A 19,308-nucleotide genomic window follows, 5' to 3' on the forward strand; every position below is an offset into this window, starting at 1 on the left:
TATAACTTATAACATTTGTCATTAACTTTGGAACCAAATTAGGCATTTGATTAATGTTTCAATGTTTTGTAAAGCCATTTAATCTTTTTTTTTTCTTTGTACCTCTTATTTCTACAGGATCCGTCTGGTGAAGGTTACAGAGAAACAATTGGTGATGAACACTTTCGTCTAGAAGGTACATAAAGAACAATTCTCCTCAGTTAATACTAAGGCATATTTGGAAAATTCAAACCAGGTCATACAGTGTGAACTCTGTGAATAATAGTGTGTAATCTGTATGGGGAATGTCATTATCGTTGGTGGCTAATACGACAGGGATACGCCATATTTCTGTAACCCTCCTAAATCCACAAATCTAGACGATGTCTCCACTTTGAGCTAGGAGTGTGATTCCCATCACCAGTAGACATACTCACACTACCTCTCATCAAGCTAGCGCACTAAAAATAGCAGCGTTGCCATTGCAGCACAGGCAGCAGTGAGCAGTGGCATGAGCTAGCTGCCCCAGGTGCAAACCCTTGTGGACCCCGTGGGAAAGTATTTGGGGTGGCTAGCCCACGCCATCACTCACCGCTGCCCATGCTGTTGTGGCTTCTTTTTGCAAGATAGCTCAATGAAAGCTAGTGCGAGTATGTCCACTTGCACTGGGAATCACACCCCCAGCTCCAAGTGCAGATGTGTAGCCACAGTCCGTGTGGCATAGAGACCAAATTCGTTAATCTCCAATAAGAATTAGAGATTTTTGCTCAGCACGTCTTGAACAAAAGAGCAGATGTCATTATTTGCGCAGATCTCCTGTCTATGAGGCTAAACTTGCCTCTTCTGTAATTGTGGCTCTAACAGTAGTGGAAAATGGTGTAGCTCTGCTGTGAAGGGAACAGCAGGACCGTACCCATCCTGTGTGCAAAGAACACAGCTTAATGGGGCTTCTTGCACCCTAATGGGTTGGGTATGGGTCTGAGGAACACAGAGTTGAGGACATTGGATCTTCACCTGTGTAGATCCACCAGCTATCCTGCCCTGTGTAGCAAAGACACAACAGCCATGGGGCTGCTGAAGCACTTATGAGATTGTCCCTTACACAGTGGCTAGTTACTTAGGTTCTGGGCTAATGGAAGCAATGTCCCCAATTAGTTCAGTGTAAGGAACCATACCAAGTTTTATTTAGACAATACCATCATTCTATATAATGGCTACTTGTGCTCGTGTGTGGTTAGAAGACTCTGCATAAAAATTTCCTTGGATTTTAAGGTTTAAGGTCATTGAGACTAGAGATGAATACTGCATGAGGTTGCTTAGAGGAAGCTTCAATGGAAGAATTCATTAAGATTGCTATCTAGAATGATGAGTTCATACTTTTGCAGTTAGAAGCTGGATGTCTTCTGACAGCAGATTTGGACATTGTTCAGTACCTACACAGTGGAAGAGTTCATTTTACAGAACGCAAGTCCTTCAATATGTTTGTGTTCTTTTATGGTTCTCTCTTATAAGTTCTAACCAGATCCAACTCTGCATAATTTGTGAGTTCTGCTGGGGTCACAGCAAAAGATGGCACCTATTCAGTTTTTCACATCAATAACCCAATACCCTTTCACTGTTTGTCAAGAAGATTACCATCCAGAGCTCATCTTTGTGTTGGTGGAACTGAATGTGCTAAAAATACCTTTTCCCATATCTGTTAATATGGCTTCTGCAATTCTGCTCTGCTAGTCCAGTAGAACTTTCTCTACTTATTTCTTTCTGAGTGGTGAGCCTAGGTTCTTAGCCTCCTTTTGCTTTTCTCTAGCAAATGATTCTTGGAGCATTTTTCTTCCTTTGAGGATGGAAACATAAAGTTTTAAATTTCATTTAGAGACTGCTGCCTAATTTATATCAGAAGGGGTATGTAAACTATTGGTCTGCATTAGAACATAAGAACGGCCATACTGAGTCAGACCAAAGGTCCATCTAGCTTAGTACCCTGTCTTCCGACAGTGGCCAATGCCAAGTGACCCAGAGGGAATTGTTACCCACAAAAAATTCTGTCACTCACACACTCTAGAGGCACCCACCTTTACCCCGTTCCTAGGGCTCAGGCATAACCCTGTCAATTTAGGCACCCACCCTCACCCTTCTGTGGACTCAGGCGTAACCTTACACTCTGCGGGTTTGCGGGGTATTTTATCAGTGAAAGAGCCTTACACAGTAATATCCTACTTAACCTCTATTTATTAACAATCACCAAAACCAGAATGCACACACTACACATATAGTTCTCACCACTCCCAATAAGGCAGATGAACTTTTCTTGATGGCCAGTCATGATCTGGTCCATCTGGGGGACTGCACGATGTCATTGGCAGAGTGTTGAGGTCTGGCAGCTTTGTTCTTGTGGCTGTGTCCTTGAGCTGCTTCCAAAGAACTTCTTTTTGGAAGTTTATATAGTGAAACTTGAGTCCTGGGGGGAACCTATACCTTAACCAATCATTATACTAACCAATCCTAACAAAATTCTCTAACCAATCCTACCCCACCACCTTAATTAATTTACACCTAGCAAAATTAATTATGTAACAGACAAAAACAATCAAAGAACCAGACAGAGATCATACAGACAAACAATAGGGAAGTGGGGACCATAATGACAAAACAATAAAGAAGTATAGATTTTACACCCACAACTATTGATAAGTGATTTCTTGCCAGACAGAATGCCATCAAACTAAGTTATCTTTAACCATCTTAAGATCTGTTTCTTTATCTGGTGACAGTGGGTGCTATTAGGACGGGGTCGCCTTCTTAAAAGCCCGATATTACATTGTTTTAATGTAATTTAGATAGAATATGAGGATGTGACTTCCCGCTTCTCAGCTAATGGCTGCTGCTCTTTTAACCTGGCTGCAGACGAAGGCCTTATTCTTACAGTATGAACGGTAGATATGATGTGCTGAAATCAAACAGAGTTTGTAAAATGACCATTACCAGGGTAACGCCTGTCCACTTCTGTTGGGTTAGAGTTGGCAAGACCCTGCTCTCAGGAAGAGTTGTGGAATTGTTGAAAGAAACTAGTTTAAAACCATCAGCTGATTTAAAAGCTACTTTTTCACATAGAATTTTAGTTTCTCTCTTTTTACATAGAATTAAAAACTGAGCTTCAGTGAGTTGTGATAACATTATCTATATTAGCATGGCCAGCTACTGGTTTTATTTTAAAAAATATGTAGTTCATGCCAGAGGAAAAACAAACTCTGTGGTAAAAGTATATATGAGAGTTGTCGAGTGGATCATCTTACAGTTAGGATACTGAACTGGGACTCAAAAGATCATCCACTCTAACAGTGTCTGCATCTTAGTTCCCCATCTGTAAAATGGGTTAAATAATACTTCACCCTTTTGTCTCTATCATCTGTTTAGCTTGTAAATCCTTTGGGGAAGAGATTATTTCTTACTATATGTTTGTTCAATATGACCCCAATCTCAGCAGGGGCCTCTGAGTGCTGCTGTAATAGAAATAATAATTAACATTTGTCATTAATAAAGCAACATTTGGTAACAGTTACCACATCTGAGATTGCTACAGTTTTTACCTCCATTTAGAATAGGTGATGTGTGTGGTAATAGTTGGCAAATGTTATTGAATTTTTAATAGAATTCTAGTAAAAGACAACTTTACGCTGGATATGAAAAGCCAGTAAAGTGAATAATTCTGTTCACAATGTGTCTCATTTTGTCTTTCTCATCCAGTTATATTGTGGTGTATAATACACAACTCTGCGTCTAAATCATGGTTTACTTTTGGTTGTGGCATTGCACTGTACAGCAAACATAACACCCAGCGTGTGCCATTTTCAAACTAGCCAGCAATAGGCTTCTTTACTAGAGAGTAAAACTGCTCTTGGCACTTTTAGGCTATTATATTTTGTCATTGCTGCTCAGTGCCAAGAAGTGCAGTTCACATTATTACTACCAGTGTGTCTCATTCGTATGAAGAAGCTGAGTAGTGAGGGCAGGAGTTAGATGAGTGTAGGTGGTCCTTTCTCACTCCCTGGAGCCAGGGAAGAATTTTGCCCTGGCACTCCTGCAGCTGGAAGGAAGGTAACTGTTCTTTCTCGGGATTTTCTTGCTTAAATGCACACTGGGAAGGCGCTGTCTTGTTCTAAAAAGACAGCAAATTTCCCCGACCCTTTCTGTACCTACCTGTCCTGCTTTCCCCATTAGTAACAATTCTATCCACTTTTCCAGAACAGTTTCGTTAATGTGGCTTAATTGTGTCAAATGAAAATGCTTTCAGACTTTTCAGTGCATCCACACTACCCTTCTGTCCTGTTGGATACTTCCTCTTGCAGGGGTAATGGACTATTCGAACAGCAGTGAAGCTACCCCTTTCTAGTGACGTTCAAACATGGCTCTATAACATGGTTATGGATGGAAACGACAACTAGTTCTAACAATTTTCTACACAGAAACTGCTTGTGTAAAGTAGAAGTGGGTATTTTCGATAAATAGATCTAACTACATAAGATAATTTTATGGCCCCCCATTAGTGTACTATAAGCACCCCACCATCTTTAGTGTATTTATCCCCCATGAGGTAGAGAAGTACTACTGTACAGATGGGGAACTGAGGCATAAAGAGACTAAATGACTCACCCAAGGTCAAATAGGAAGTCTAGGGTAGGGCAGGGATTTGAACACCCAAATATCAGACAACCAGCTTAACCACTGGACTGTATTTCCTCTCTGGGTTTGTAGGGGTTGAGAAGAAATGAGTAAATCAATGGTTTATTCCGGCGGGGGCAGAACCTTGGGAATTTAAGCACTTTGGGACAGGTGAAGATTTCCTGTACTGGATTCTGGTGCTTTTTAGTGTTAGGGTTTGTCTGTACAGAGCAGCAATGCGCGCTATGGGGGTGTGATTTATAAAGTGCTGATGCATTGTGCATTAATTGGTCTGTGTAAGACCCTGCTGGTGTGCACTAAAAGTTCTGTTTTGAATAGCACTACATTAAAGCACTCTAAGGATCTTTTAGTGCACACCAGCAGGGTCTACATGAACCAATTAGTGTGAGGCGCATTAGTTCACTTTAGAAATCGCTATCCCTTTAGTGCACATTGCTGCTCCATGTAGACAAGCCCTTATCTACCTGGAGCTGTTTCTCCTTCACCTGGTCCTCTTTGACTGGCCCAATATTTCTGGACTGCCAAACTCCCTCGATGGTACTTTGACATACAGTTCATATGTTATCTAGCTTTTTTTTAATCAAGAAAACTGAGGAAGAAAACAGCATTTCATGGATTTGCAGAAAAGCACAGCAGGTCACAACATCTATTGGGGGAGATTCGTAGCATTCACACAGACTTGATTAGAGAATAAGTCAGAGCTCTTTAGAAGAGTCACACTAAAAAGACAATGTGGTAATAGGAGAAATAATTTAATTCCTTCATTTGTTTTACATAGCCAAGTTCATTACCTTTTTTTTTTTTTTAAAGCCATCTGAACAGCAAAGATAAAAAGAACTGTCTTAGCAGTCCAAAAAGAAGCTGGATTTAACTTCTGAGTTGTTATGTAAAGCTTGATCAAATCCTTTCGTTTTAACAGACTTAACTGGCCAACAGCAAAAGGCTCCGGATTCTGGGATTAAGATTGGTAAAAGGACTGGTGCATTAGTGCTTTCTTTTGAACTATAGAAAGAACAAAGTAAACATCAAAAGCATTAAGCCATGAGTGCGGATTGTTGACTCAATGTTGCTGCATGACAAGAGGTTAGAACTCAATAGTGGCTACTCTGTTTACTGAGTGCCATGCAGAAAGAAACAGTTTGACCAGTATTGTCTATTATATACAGCACCTGCCTTTGATTTCACCGCTCTGTAAATTGAAAATTTTGGATTTTCTCTTATATGGTCAATGGGCACCTTAAATGAACTCAAGGTCAGTGGAGATGAACTGAGCCACTTATGTAATCTACTCTTTGTGATTCTTTTTTCCTTTTTGTCCCTCTGTCACTGATAATTCAGAAGTTAGGAATACAGAATATGCACTATACAGTGGACGCACTTTTTTATAACACTCAGTCTGTTTTTAGCAGTAATTCCCTATTTTATGTATAGAGAATTTCACTGGAATGGATATTATCTCTGAACCTTGAACAAACTTTTAAAGTGCACTCACAGTACATCGTAGTCTTGGGGAAATTTTTTGAAATGTCTGGTACAGATACAAGCAATATTATCTGTCGGTAAAATATTTTTGAGCATACGTTGGTTACTTAATCAGTTATTATTTATAGTGCCTTATTTATAGCACAGTCCCTGCCCTGGCGATTTTAAAATCTAAGTAACTCTACATAATTTAGTGTCTTCATTTTATAAATGTTATAATTTCTTTCATATTGAAAATGTAAATAATTTTCTAGGCATTGTTTACATGCAGTATAGAAACCATTTTAGCATATATGGAAAATACATAGGTTGCACCTTGCTCTGGAAAGGATCACTTGACAAAAGATGAGTTATGCAGTCAGGCACAGTTGCCTAATAGTCTTCAAGCTATTATTACCTACTTAGTGCCATTAGTGCACATGGTGCTTTACAGACAGAGAAGGAAAGGCTTCCTTTCCCCAGGAGTTTACAGTTGAATAACTATTCACCACTAATATCACAACCCACACCCCTTTAATTGTACATTAAAGTGGCTGCTCTATTATTGTCAGCACTCTGGTGTGTAGTAAGTGAACTCTGCATTTTTATGGTTTATTAATAATCCTCTGCACTTAGCGTGTTACTCACATACAGCAAAACCTGTGTTTATGGTCCCCTCTGGTGATCATCTGTTTAGTGGCTGCAAAATTTTGAGATATCATGAGATTGTCCAACTTTCCTTTATTAACTCCCCCATTAAAGCTGCCACCTGTGAAATGCATCTTCAGCTGCATGCTGACCCATTCACAGTAGCTACGTTCATCTGCCAAAACAGCTGGTCTCCACCCAGACTGGAAGCTGATAAGCTGGTTACTGTGAATTGGAAAGGGCACCAATGAACCTAGAAAAAAGGAGCAGAGGAAGGCGCCAAGCAAAAACTGCTTAGTTTGGCAGATAGAAGAAAAGTTGCCAAAGAACATGAGCCTGGTAGGATTAGCCAAAGTTTTCCTGTGGTCAGACAAAGATCCAGGAAATTATAAGAAACAGGTAGGCTGTTTGCCATGAGTGGGAGGAAAATCTTATGGTATAAGGCACTTAAAAAAAGTAAAAGTGTTCCTTAACATTAACCATTCCTTCTAAGGAGTTTGGTATTTGGATCACAAGCCTTTTACTTCTAGGGCTGTGGTTTTCAAACTGGTGTATGCGAGCTCTCGTCAGGGGGTATGTGAGAAAAATCCTGTAATGGTTGCCAAATCTCACTAAATAAAGTATGTTGTCCATCTAATCATGGGAATATTATCATACCTATCTTGGATGAGGTATGCGGTAGACTGCATTATTTAGAAGGGGGTTCGCAGCCCAAAAAGTTTGAAAACCACTGTACGAGGGTCCAGTTTCAACTGCAGTGATGTAAAAAAGCTGTTCCCTACCAATTGTTGTCCATAGCTTTTGTGAAATCAGTCAGTGGGCTCGTCCATTTTCAAGAGGATCGTGACAGTTGGTACCAACTGCCACTTTGCTGGCAATTGCAGCAGAGAACCCACTGATAGAATGGGCATGAAAAGTGAGCTACTCTGTTGCCTCAAAAAGTGATTGATCCTTTCTGTCAGCATTGAGACACATACCTTAGCAGGGAGGATAACATGCCGTAGTCTGACTGTGCTATACATGTTCTGTGATTGTAGGATTTCAGTCTCCAGAGCTGACAATCCAGCACCACCTATAAGCACCAGCATTCACTAAAATTCTTTTGAGTTGCACTTTCCCCCCATAGTTTAAGTGTCAGAATGTTTTTCTCTGTTACGTTGGTCTGGAGAGATTATACATGCTAGAGATTATTTAGTGTTTTTCGTCTCTGGGTCTGAAGTCATTTTACAAAACGTTATCACCATTTTAGAGACTGAGAAACACAGACCAAAGACATTAAGTAACTTGCCCAAGGGCACAGTAGCAGAGCTGGGCCTAAAAACCTGGCTTGCTGGTTCCCAGTCCAGTTCTCTATCCACCAGACTATGCTGGTGAGATGCTTTAAAGGTATAATACAAAACTTTTTCCAAAACCAGTAAAAGCTCCTATTTTCTTGCTGGTGACTTTTACATAAAGGTAACTAATTACACAAAATTAAAAACATATTAGTAACTTAACTCTTCATTAATTTCACGATGAAGCTGAGGAAGTGAAAAAATGAGTGAGGGACTTGCAGAGTGCAGGTCAAATTCCTTGAATATGCTTCAAAAATGTGGAAACTTTTAAAATATTTTAAATACGTTAGAATATTCCCACCTCTCTTCCTTTCACGTAATGTTGGCAATGTTTCAAGCTACATACTAAGATGCCATAAAAAGGATCAAGTAACATCAGGAATATTAAACTATCTGACCCCTTAGCCCTTGTTAAATAATGAGCAAGATCTCAGCTGGCAAAATATCTTCTCTAGCTACAGCTTTTGAACATCCCTGGTTCTGAGTTACCAAGTGGTCACAAAATTAGTTCAGCCCATTAGTAGACTGAAGCCGATTCTGTCGTCTTTTGCACCTGTACAACGGCAACCTCATGGAGTCAGTGAGGTTGCAGCTGGGAGAAGCAGTTGATCCAATGTGTACTGTACTAAGATAGCTATTACTGTATGCGTGCAGCAGGATAAAAATGCTGTTCAACTTTGCCCCAGGATAACCGTCATTATGACCAAAGAATAAAATGAAGGGAACACATCAGTTGAGAGTTTGAAACCAATCTTTTTGGAAATATAATGAATATCAGTGGCTTCACTTAGTCTGCTTGAAGAACAAAGATCCTTTTCTATTTTTAATTTCCCAGCAATTATTATTGCCAGTTATTTTTCTCGTCGCCTTGACCACAGTTTCTAGAGTTTTTTATTAAACATATTTCTGAAAAGTGAGTCAAAATGCCACTCTCCGCTGCCCTCTCTAGTGACACCAGATTTATGCCACCATAACTACAAAGATGCTTTGACCCTTGATTTCTCAGAAGAGAGATGTTGGTTCCAAAGTTCCCGCCTTCAGAGTGGTTGTCAGGTTTCATTTAGAAACCTGCAGTTAGGATCACCTCCAATAGGCCTCACACCCTGTTTCTAGCAACAACTTCAAAATCAGTTCAGTTGTGTTTGACTTTCACAAAAATATCTGTCTTGCCAAGGCAACACATTTTTGCTGGTCTTTTGAGGTGTGGTCACTTCAGCCAGGTTTTAGAGTGCTGGGTGCTCCTCCATTGGGCTTTTATTTCATCCCTCATATGCATGCTGCTGGAAGCCCCTCCTGTCACGTCCAGGGATTTCATATGATCACATCTCTCATGACTGACTCTATGGCATGCAAGGACGCGGTTTGCAGCAAGATTAAACAGTCGCTGCTTTTCCATCAGGGGTTCAAAAGTAGAAACCCATCTAGCTGGTGTCAAATTTCGAAACCTTCTCTCCTTAAAGTTTGTAAAGGGAGTCACATTCCAGGAGACCTTGGGCTGGATGTTTTAGATACAACAACCCTGTCAGCTTGCTGAACCTAACAAATACACTAGGCATGTACATGCAGACACAGATGCAATTGCAGTAAAAAGCATATTGCTTTTGCCAGCTTGCTGTCCCAAATTCAAAGTGTATATCAGTCAGGGTGCTTTTGTATGCTTCAACTCCACTTCTGCTGCACAAGCTACAGAAACCCAAAGTTTTACCTCAACAGGCAGAACAAGTGCCCTTTGTTACCTAGACAGATTACAGCTTTTTCTAAAGTCTGCTCTTCATAAAAGCCCAGCTTGAACAGTGGAAATTCTGACTTGCCTCAGATACTGAGGAGACTTTTATAGTTTCAAGTAGCTCCAGGGTTATATTTTAAAAGTTGAATTTCATCACATGCTTTAAGTTTTTTGGGGGGGGGGGGAAGACGTGGTATTTTTAGAGGGAAAAAAGTTTTTTTTCTCTCCCTCTCCACCTTTTTTCTTAACAGATGTTTCATCTCAATCATATCCAAACCTCAAAGCACAAGTAGCAGTCAACCTTAGTCTCCTGTGGAGAAAAAGATAAAATGTCATTTGTTTGGAGGAGGAGGAGGAGGAGGAGGGGTGTGTGTGTGTGTGTAACCACAACTAGTCTGTGAGTAAAAGCAAATAATAAATGCAGCACGATGGGGTTGTGGAAATGAACCTGAAGCAATATTTCTGCTCTCAAAAAAGCCTGGAGTCCAGCTGTTCTGGTTAGATGGAAATTCCCAACATGGGGAGGGGGAACAAAAGGGGGGGGGGAGAGAAAAACTTCCAGTAATCAGATTTTTCTTGCTCCTGTAAATCAGAATCCAGCAATCCAAGTCCTCTAACCAATGAAGGATATAAAACAAAGTGCCCAACATTATACTGTAAAGGATTTTAAACTTCTTTTTTGGGGGGAACAGCACTTGTAAACCAAAATATCCAAAAGGAATTTCCACAGGGCTCTGGAGAAACCTCAGAGTTTTGCTGTGCACTGCATTGTGTGCTGCAATCAGCACTACAGCCTGTTGTGGGAATGGCCGAGGTGATTCAGTGCAGCCACGAACTACTTGTATAAAAGATTTATAGGGGAGGAAAGTCATATTCCCTCTTAAGGATTTGTATGCCTGAAGCTAAAATTTGGTGGTTTGGGGACCCCCTCCCCTCTTGCTCTTAAAGGAGTCTTCAAGTGTGGGGGAGAAAAAAGGACATATTCTTGGAGAAGGCGGGGGGGTTATGCCAGGGGAAGGCTGCCTTAAGTCCTAGCTAGAGCTTTGTAAGAGCCTCATTGACAGGGCTTACCCTTAGCACATCTCCTGGTGCCCTGTTCCTAGACCATCAGCATCTTCTGCACCATAGCAGTGCTCCCTCCCCCCCCCCCCCCCCCCGAGGTCTGCAGCCCTGGTTCCACTGGTAAGCAGTGAATATGGCTTAGATTACAAGACACACTTTTTATTAAAAATCTGCAATCGTATAGCTTAAGAAACAAGATGTCTGATTTCACACAATCGGAGTAGCTTAACGGCTGACTCTCCATTTTGAAACACCTTGACTACCTGGGACCATAGGGGGTTTTTACCTGTCCTTTAGACGCTCTTCAGGTCAGGGACTGTCTTCATCTGTGTTTGCACAGCACAATGGGACTCCAATCCAGTTTGGGATCCGTAGGTGCTACTGTGATTAACAATAATAATATTATTGCCAAGATTGAGTGCCATGCAGTTTGTGTGGGAGTCCTTAGATTGTGACATTAAAATTGAAATCTTGTGTGCAATATGTAGACTTTAAAGATCCCTTGCCATGATCTATAAGGGTACGTCTACACTACGAAATTAGGTCGAATTTATAGAAGCCGGTTTTATAGAAATCGGTTTTATACAGTCGATTGTGTGTGTCCCCACATAAAATGCTCTAAGTGCATTAAGTCGGCGGACCGCGTCCACAGTACCGAGGCTAGCATCGACTTCCGGAGTGTTGCACTGTGGGTAGCTATCCCACAGTTCCCGCAGTCTCCGCCGCCCATTGGAATTCTGGGTTGAGATCCCAATGCCTGATGATGCAAAAACAGTGTCGTTTGGGGTTCTGGGTACATGTCGTCAGCCTCCTCCCCCTCCGCCAGAGCAACGGCAGACAATAGATTCGCGCCTTTTTACCTGGGTTACCTGTGCAGATAACATACCACGGCAAGCATGGAGCCCGCTCAGCTCAGCTCACCGTCACCATATGTCATCTGGGTGCCGGCAGACGTGGTACTGCATTGCTACACAGCAGCAGCTAATTGCCTTTTGGCAGTAGATGGTGCAGTATGACTGGTAGCCGTCATCGGCTATCTGGGTGCTGGCAGACGTGGGGCTGCATTGCTACACAGCAGCAGCTCCTTGCCTTTTGGCAGTGGATGGTGTATTACGACTGGTGTCCATCATCGTCGTATTCCTCAGTGAGTTCAATCAGAGGCACCTGGGCAGACATGTTTTGTCTCCTGGCCTATTGAACCATCTTGACGATGATGGCTAGCAGTCGTAGTACATCATTTTCTGCCAAGCACCCAGAAGATGCTGATGGCTATCAGTCATGCTGCACTGTCTGCTGCCAGCTTAAGATGTAAAAAATAGATGGACCAGGTTTGTTCTGTATTCATTTGCTTCCCCCTCCCTCCGTGAAATCAACGGCCTGCTAAACCCAGGGTTTTGAGTTCAGTCTTTGGGGGGGGGGCATTCTGTGTGACAGTTGTTTGTGTTTCTCCCTGATGCACAGCCACCTTTGTTGATTTTAATTCCCTGTACCTGTAAACCATGTCGTCACTCGCCCCTCCCTCCCTCCGTCAGACAATAGTTTCGCACCTTTTTTCAGCCCAGACGCCATAGCACTGGGATCATGGAGCCCGCTCAGATCACCGCGGCAATTATGAGCACTATGAACACCACGCGCATTGTCCTGGAGTATATGCAGAGCCAGAACATGCCAAAGCAAAACCAGGCGAGGAGGCGATTGCAGCGATTGCAGCGTGGCGACGAGAGTGATGAGGAAATTGACATGGACATAGACCTCTCACAAAGTACAGGCCTCAGCAATGTGCAAATCATGGTGTTACTGGGGGAGGTTCATGGCGTGGAACGCCGATTCTGGGCCCGGGAAACAAGCACAGACTGGTGGGACCGCATCGTGTTGCAGGTGTGGGACGATTCCCAGTAGCTGCGAAACTTTCGCATGCGTACGGGCACTTTCATGGAACTTTGTGACTTGCTTTCCCCTGCCCTGAAGTGCCAGAATACCAGGGTGAGAGCAGCCCTCACAGTTGAGAAGTGAGTGGCGATAGCCCTGTGGAAGCTTGCAACGCCAGACAGCTACCGGTCAGTCGGGAATCAATTTGGAGTGGGCAAATCTACTGTGGGGGCTGCTGTGATCCAAGTAGCCAACGCAATCAAAGACCTGCTGATAGCAAGGGTGGTGACTCTGGGAAACATGCAGGTCATAGTGGATGGCTTTGCTGCAATGGGATTCCCAAACTGTGGTGGGGCAATAGACGGAACCCATATCCCTATCTTGTCACCAGAGCACCAAGCCACCGAGTACATAAACCGCAAGGAGTACTTTTCAATGCTGCTGCAAGCCCTGGTGGATTACAAGGGACGTTTCACTAACATCAACGTGGGATGGCCGGGAAAGGTACATGATGCTCGCGTCTTCAGGAACTCTGGTCTGTTTCAAAAGCTGGAGGAAGGGACTTTCTTCCCGGACCAGAAAATAACCATTGGGGATGTTGAAATGCCTATCGTTATCCTTGGGGACCCAGCCTACCCCTTAATGCCATGGCTCATGAAGCCGTACACAGGCAGCTTGGACAGTAGTCAGGACCTGTTCAACTATAGGCTGAGCAAGTGCCGAATGGTGGTGGAATGTGCATTTGGACGTTTAAAAGCGCGCTGACGCAGTTTACTGACTCGGATAGACCTCAGCGAAGCCAATATTCCAATTGTTATTGCTGCTTGCTGTGCGCTCCACAATATCTGTGAGAGTAAGGGGGAGACATTTATGGCGGGGTGGGAGGTTGAGGCAAATTGCCTGGCCGCTGATTACGCGCAGCCAGACACCAGGGCGGTTAGAAGAGTACAGCAGGGCGCGGTGCGCATCAGAGAAGCTTTGAAAACGAGTTTTGTGACTGGCCAGGCTACGGTGTGAAACTTCTGTTTGTTTCTCCTTGATGAACCCTCCCACCCACCCCCGGTTCACTCTACTTCCCTGTAAGCTAACCACCCTCCCCTCCCCCCTTCGAGCACCGCTTGCAGAGGCAATAAAGTCATTGTTACTTCACATTCATGCATTCTTTATTATTTCATCACACAACTAGGGGGATAACTGCCAAGGTAGCCCGGGAGGGGTGTGAAGGAGGGAAGCGCCGGGTGGGGTGGGGGAGGAGGGAAGGACAAGGACACACTGCAGTTTAAAACTTTAAAACTTTAACTCTTATTGAAGGCCAGCCTTCTGATGCTTGGGCAATCATCTGGGGTGGAGTGGCTGGGTGGCCGGAGGCCCCCCCCCGTGTTCTTGGGCGTCTGGGTGAGGAGGCTATGGAACTTGGGGAGGAGGGCTGTTGGTTACACAGGGGCTGTAGCGGCGGTCTCTGCTCCTGCTGCCTTTCCTGCAGCTCAACCATACGCTGGAGCATTTCTGTTCGATGCTCCAGCAGCCGGAGCATCGACTCTTGCCTTCTGTTAGCAAGCTGACACCACCTATCCTCTTCAGCCCGCCACTTGCTCTCTTCAGCCCGCCACCTCTCCCCTCGTTCATATTGTGCTTTTTTGCACTCTGACATTGACTGCCTCCACGCATTCTGCTGTGCTCTGTTAGCATGGGAGGACATCTGGAGCGCCGAGAACATATCATGCCGAGTCCGCCGTTTTCTCCTTCTAATCTTCACTAGCCTCTGCGAAGGAGAAACATTTGCAGCTGGTGGAGGAGAAGGGAGAGGTGGTTAAAAAAGACACATTTTAGAGAACAATGGGTACACTCTTTCATGTTAAATTTTGCTGTTCACATTACACAGCACATGTGCTTTCGTTACAAGGTTGCATTTTTCCTTATATTGAGGGCCTGCCGGTTTGGTGTGAGAGATCACTCACGCAGTGCTAGGCAACAGAATTCGGCTTGCAGGCAGCCATGGTAAGCCACAGTCTTTTGGCTTTTTTAACCTTCATAACATGTGGGAATGGTTTCAAACAGCAGCGCCCTCATTTCCCATACCAAGGACCCGTTGGGTGGCCATTTAAAATGGGTTTGCAGTGTAAAAGGAGGGGCTGCGGTTTCTGGGTTAACATGCAGCACAAACCCAACTACCCCCCCCCCCCTGCACACACACACACACACCCAATTCTCTGGGATGATCACTTCACCCCTCCCCCCCCACCGCGTGGCTAACAGCGGGGAACATTTCTGTTCAGCCGAGCAGGAACGGCCACCTCTGAATGTCCCCTTAATAAAATCACCCCATTTCAACCAGGTGACCGTGAATGATATCACTCTCCTGAGGATAACAAAGAGAGATAAGGAATGGATGTTGTCTGCATGCCAGCAAAAACCGGGACCATACGCTGCCATGCTTTGTTATGCAATGATTCCAGACTACGTGCTACTGGCCTGGCGTGGTACAGTGTCCTACCATGGCGGACGGGATAAGGCAGCCCTCCCCAGAAACCTTTTGCAAAGGCTTTGGGAATACATGAAGGAGAGCTTTCTGGAGATGTCCCTGGAGGATTTCCCCTCCATCCCCATACACGTTAACAGACTTTTCCAGTAGCTGTACTGGCCGCGATTGCCAGGGCAAATTAATCATTAATCATTAAACATGCTTGCTTTTAAACCATGTGTAATATTTACAAAAGTACACTCACCAGAGGTCCCTTGTGTGCCCTCAGGGTCTGGGAGCACGCCTTGGGTGAGTTCGGGGGTTACTGGTTCCAGGTCCAGGGTGATAAACATATCCTGGCTGTTGGGGAAACCGGTTTCTCCGCTTCCTTGCTGTGAGCTATCTTCATCATCATCATCATCATCATCATCTTCCGCGTACCCCAAACCCGCTTCCCTGTTGCGTGATTCTCCATTGATGGAGTCAAAGCACACGGTTCGGGTAGTGGTGGCTGCACCTCCTAGAATGGCATGCAGCTCCGCGTAGAAGCGGCATGTTTGCAGCTCTGCCCCAGACCTTCCATTTGCCTCTCTGGCTTTGTGGTAGGCTTGCTTTAGCTCCTTAATTTTCACGCGGCACTGCTGTGCGTCCCTGTTATGGCCTCTGTCCTTCATGGCCTTTGAGACTTTTTCTAATATTTTGCCATTTCGTTTACTGCTACGGAGTTCAGCTAGCACTGATTCGTCTCCCCATATGGCGAGCAGATCCCGTACCTCCCGTTTGGTCCATGCTGGAGCTCTTTTGCGATCCTGGGACTCCATCATGGTTACCTGTGCTGATGAGTTCTGCATGGTCACCTGTGCTCTCCACGCTGGGCAAACAGGAAATGAAATTCAAAAGTTCGTGGGGCTTTTCCTGTCTACCTGGTCAGTGCATCTGAGTTGAGAGTGCTGTCCAGAGCGGTCACATGAAGCACTGTGGGATAGCTCCCGGAGGCCAATAACGTCGAATTCCGTCCACACTACCCCAAATCCGACCCGCAAAGGCCGATTTTTAGCGCTAATCCCCTCGTCGGAGGTGGAGTAAAGAAGCCGGTTTAAAGGGCCCTTTAAGTCGAAAAAAAGGGCTTCGTCGTGTGGACGTGTCCAGGCTTAATTCGGTTTAACGCTGCTAAAGTCGACCTAAACTCATAGTGTAGACCAGGCCTAAGAATAGGGTTTTTCCATAGTGTCTTTGTATAAGATTTCCCTCTTCCTCTAGATCAGTGGTTCTCAACCAGTGGTACATGTACCCCTGGGGGTACTCCAGGGTCTTCTGGGGGTATATCAACTCCTCTAGATATTTGCCTAATTTTACAACAGTCTACATAAAAAGCACTAGCAAAGTCAATACAAACCAAGATGTCATAGAATTCTATTGCTCTGTATACTGAAATTCAAGTACAATATTCATATTCCAAATGATTTATTTTATAATTGTATAGTAAAAATGAGAAAGTCAGCAATTTTTCAGTAATAGTGTGCTGTGACACTTTTGTATTGTTATGTTTGATTTTGTAAGCAAATAGTTTTAAAGTGAGGTGAAACTTCGGGGTACACAAGACAAATCAGACTCCTGAAAGGGTTTCAGTAGTCTGGAAAGGTTGAGAACCACTGCTCTAGATTGTGATGTGCAGTGTGTTGTACATCAGCCAAGTTCCAGCCTGCATTAAGAGATGACTGCATTTCATTAGTGCTTTATGGCTGCAGTAACATGCTTTGGGATGAAAGACAGTATAGAAATGTCAGATAGTGTGTATGTGTTTGAATATGGTTAGCTTTATGATGGACTGTGGAGACACACAAATTTTAGAACTTAGCTGCCTTATAGATGACAAATATTATAGCTGAACTGAAAGTAAGATCTCTGGTTCAAGGTTGCCTGAGTGTTTCCATTTTAAGACCTTATTTTTAACTGAATTCTAGCAATCCAAAAATCTTCACTATTTGGGGTTTGAAACTTTCCAGGCTTGAAGAACGAGGAGTACTTGTGGCACCGTAAAGACTAACACATTTATTTGGGCATAAGCTTTCGTGGGCTAAAACCCACTTCATCAGATGCATGCAATGGAAAATGCAGTAGGAAGATATATATATATATATATATAGATATATACACACACAGAGAACATGAAAAAATGGGGGTTGCCATACCAACTCTAATGAGACTAATAAATTAAGGTGGGCTATTATCAGCAGGAGAAAAAAAACTTTTTTAGTGATAATCAGGATGGCTCATTTCAAACAGTTGACAAGAAGGTGTGAGTAACAGTAGGGGGAAAATTAGCTTGGTTTCAGAACCTGAAGATGAATTTGGGGGGAAAGTTTGAGCAAAAGCTCTTCTTGATGGTTTGCAAGTGTTAGCAGTAGTGATGGTTGTGACATTTTCTGATTTAAAAAAATGGCAAAGAATTTTTGATTATTTTTTCTCTTATTTTCCAGTCAACTGTATTGGTGGAGGGACCAACCGGGCACATTATAGACAGAAAAGACATCCACTCTGTAGAGTTTAGGTTTGGATCTGAACTTTCCTGAAGCTGGAGGGATTCCTATTCATATCCATCAAGAATTATTGGGGTTTTCTAAATCTTCTCTTTATTTTTAATGAATAAACTGGGGACACAAAACAACCACATCTCCTCAATGTGGGTCTGATCCAATGTAATTTTAAGTCAATGAACTAACGCTCATTGGGTCACGCCCTATATCCATATCTTCATTTTACAACCAGCTCAATTGGCAGAAACATTTGATGTTTTTGTCAGGAGAGTGTAAGGTCGTGTACTCACCACGTGTAGCACTCCCTTGGGTTGGGGTGCAGTGCTGCAAAGGGTACTTGTCCCTGGCACCTGCTACTGGCCACCTGCCTCTCGCTGGGTCTTCCACTTCCTCATAAAGTTCATTCCCCGTCCAGGGGTCCAACTGAAAGTCCAAATCAAATACCCAAACTAATAGCTCTTCTACCTCTCTCAGGTGCCACTGAAGTCCTGTGCTTCTTGGTCCCTTCTCCTAGCACCTCCAGAGCTTCTCTGATCTAGCTTCTTCCGCAGCAGGATTCCCCTACTGCCTCCCTTCCCCAGGGACTCTAGAACAGTGGTTCTCCAACTTTTTTTTTCACGGACCACTTGAAATTGCTCAGGGTCTCGGCAGATCACTTAACGGTCTTTCCAAATGTTGTTTGTACCATTAGCTAAGTATTGTAAAGCACTTTGGATAAAAGCGCTATATTAAAAAAAACCTTAATAATTAACTTTTTTTGTATAAAAGCACACAACTCATATTTTAATATCAGTAGTCTTACTTTTCCACTGCGATGGATATGCCCTCTCTCCCTCGCCGCAGCAGCCCCCGAGCTGGGAAGGAGTGGGGTCCCTCCCTTTCTCCCCCACCACAGCAGCCCCCGAGCTGGGGCTGGGAAGGAGGGCCGTCTCTCCCCGGCAGCCACAGCCCTGGAGCTGGGGAAAGTTGCCTCTTTCTCTGGCTGCTACAGCCCTGCACATCCCAAATTCCCCCCACCCCCTCTTCTAACCCCACTGCCCCCTCCCACCTACTCTCTACTCCCCCCAAGGCCAACACCTCACTTTACATGTGCGTCTTCTCCAGGGTCTAGGCACCTAATTAGTGGAGCCATGCCTGCGCGGCTCCACTAATTAGGTGGGTGACCCTTCATTCTCTCATGTGTGGCCGCCCAGGCATGCACCTTAGAGGGAAATATCCACTGACCACCTGAATGGAGCTCAGTCCGCAGACCACAGTTTGAGAACCTCTGCTCTAGAAACTTCCATTAGGGATTTCCTGGATCTTTGTAGTCCCTATCTCGGGCCTCTCCCACAAGAACCTACTCTGCTCCATGTTGGTTCTCCTACCTGTCTTCCAACATGTACGAGCCCTATCTCAGGGCTCCCCACACACAGGAGCCTACCCTACTTCCAGTGGGTTCTCCTTCCTGCAGGAGAATCCTGCTTTCTCTGTAGTATCTCCCCCAGCTAAGCTCAGCACTGTTTAAGGAGTCCTCTACAGCTGGGGTCAATCACTCTAACTCCATTACAC

General features: G+C 44.0%; 1 protein-coding gene across 1 annotated transcript in view; it reads left to right on the forward strand.

Annotated features, from left to right (window-relative positions):
* Positions 1 to 19,308, forward strand: part of NKD1 (NKD inhibitor of WNT signaling pathway 1) — a 152,587-nt gene that overhangs the window by 89,985 nt on the left and 43,294 nt on the right. Inside the window, exon 4 of the mRNA XM_065416828.1 lies at positions 118 to 175. Within this exon, the coding sequence (XP_065272900.1) occupies positions 118 to 175 (58 nt within the window). The remainder of the gene's footprint in view (positions 1 to 117; positions 176 to 19,308) is intronic.

This window comes from Emys orbicularis, chromosome 14 (genome assembly GCF_028017835.1).
Source record: "Emys orbicularis isolate rEmyOrb1 chromosome 14, rEmyOrb1.hap1, whole genome shotgun sequence".
NCBI classification, from domain to species: domain Eukaryota; kingdom Metazoa; phylum Chordata; order Testudines; family Emydidae; genus Emys; species Emys orbicularis.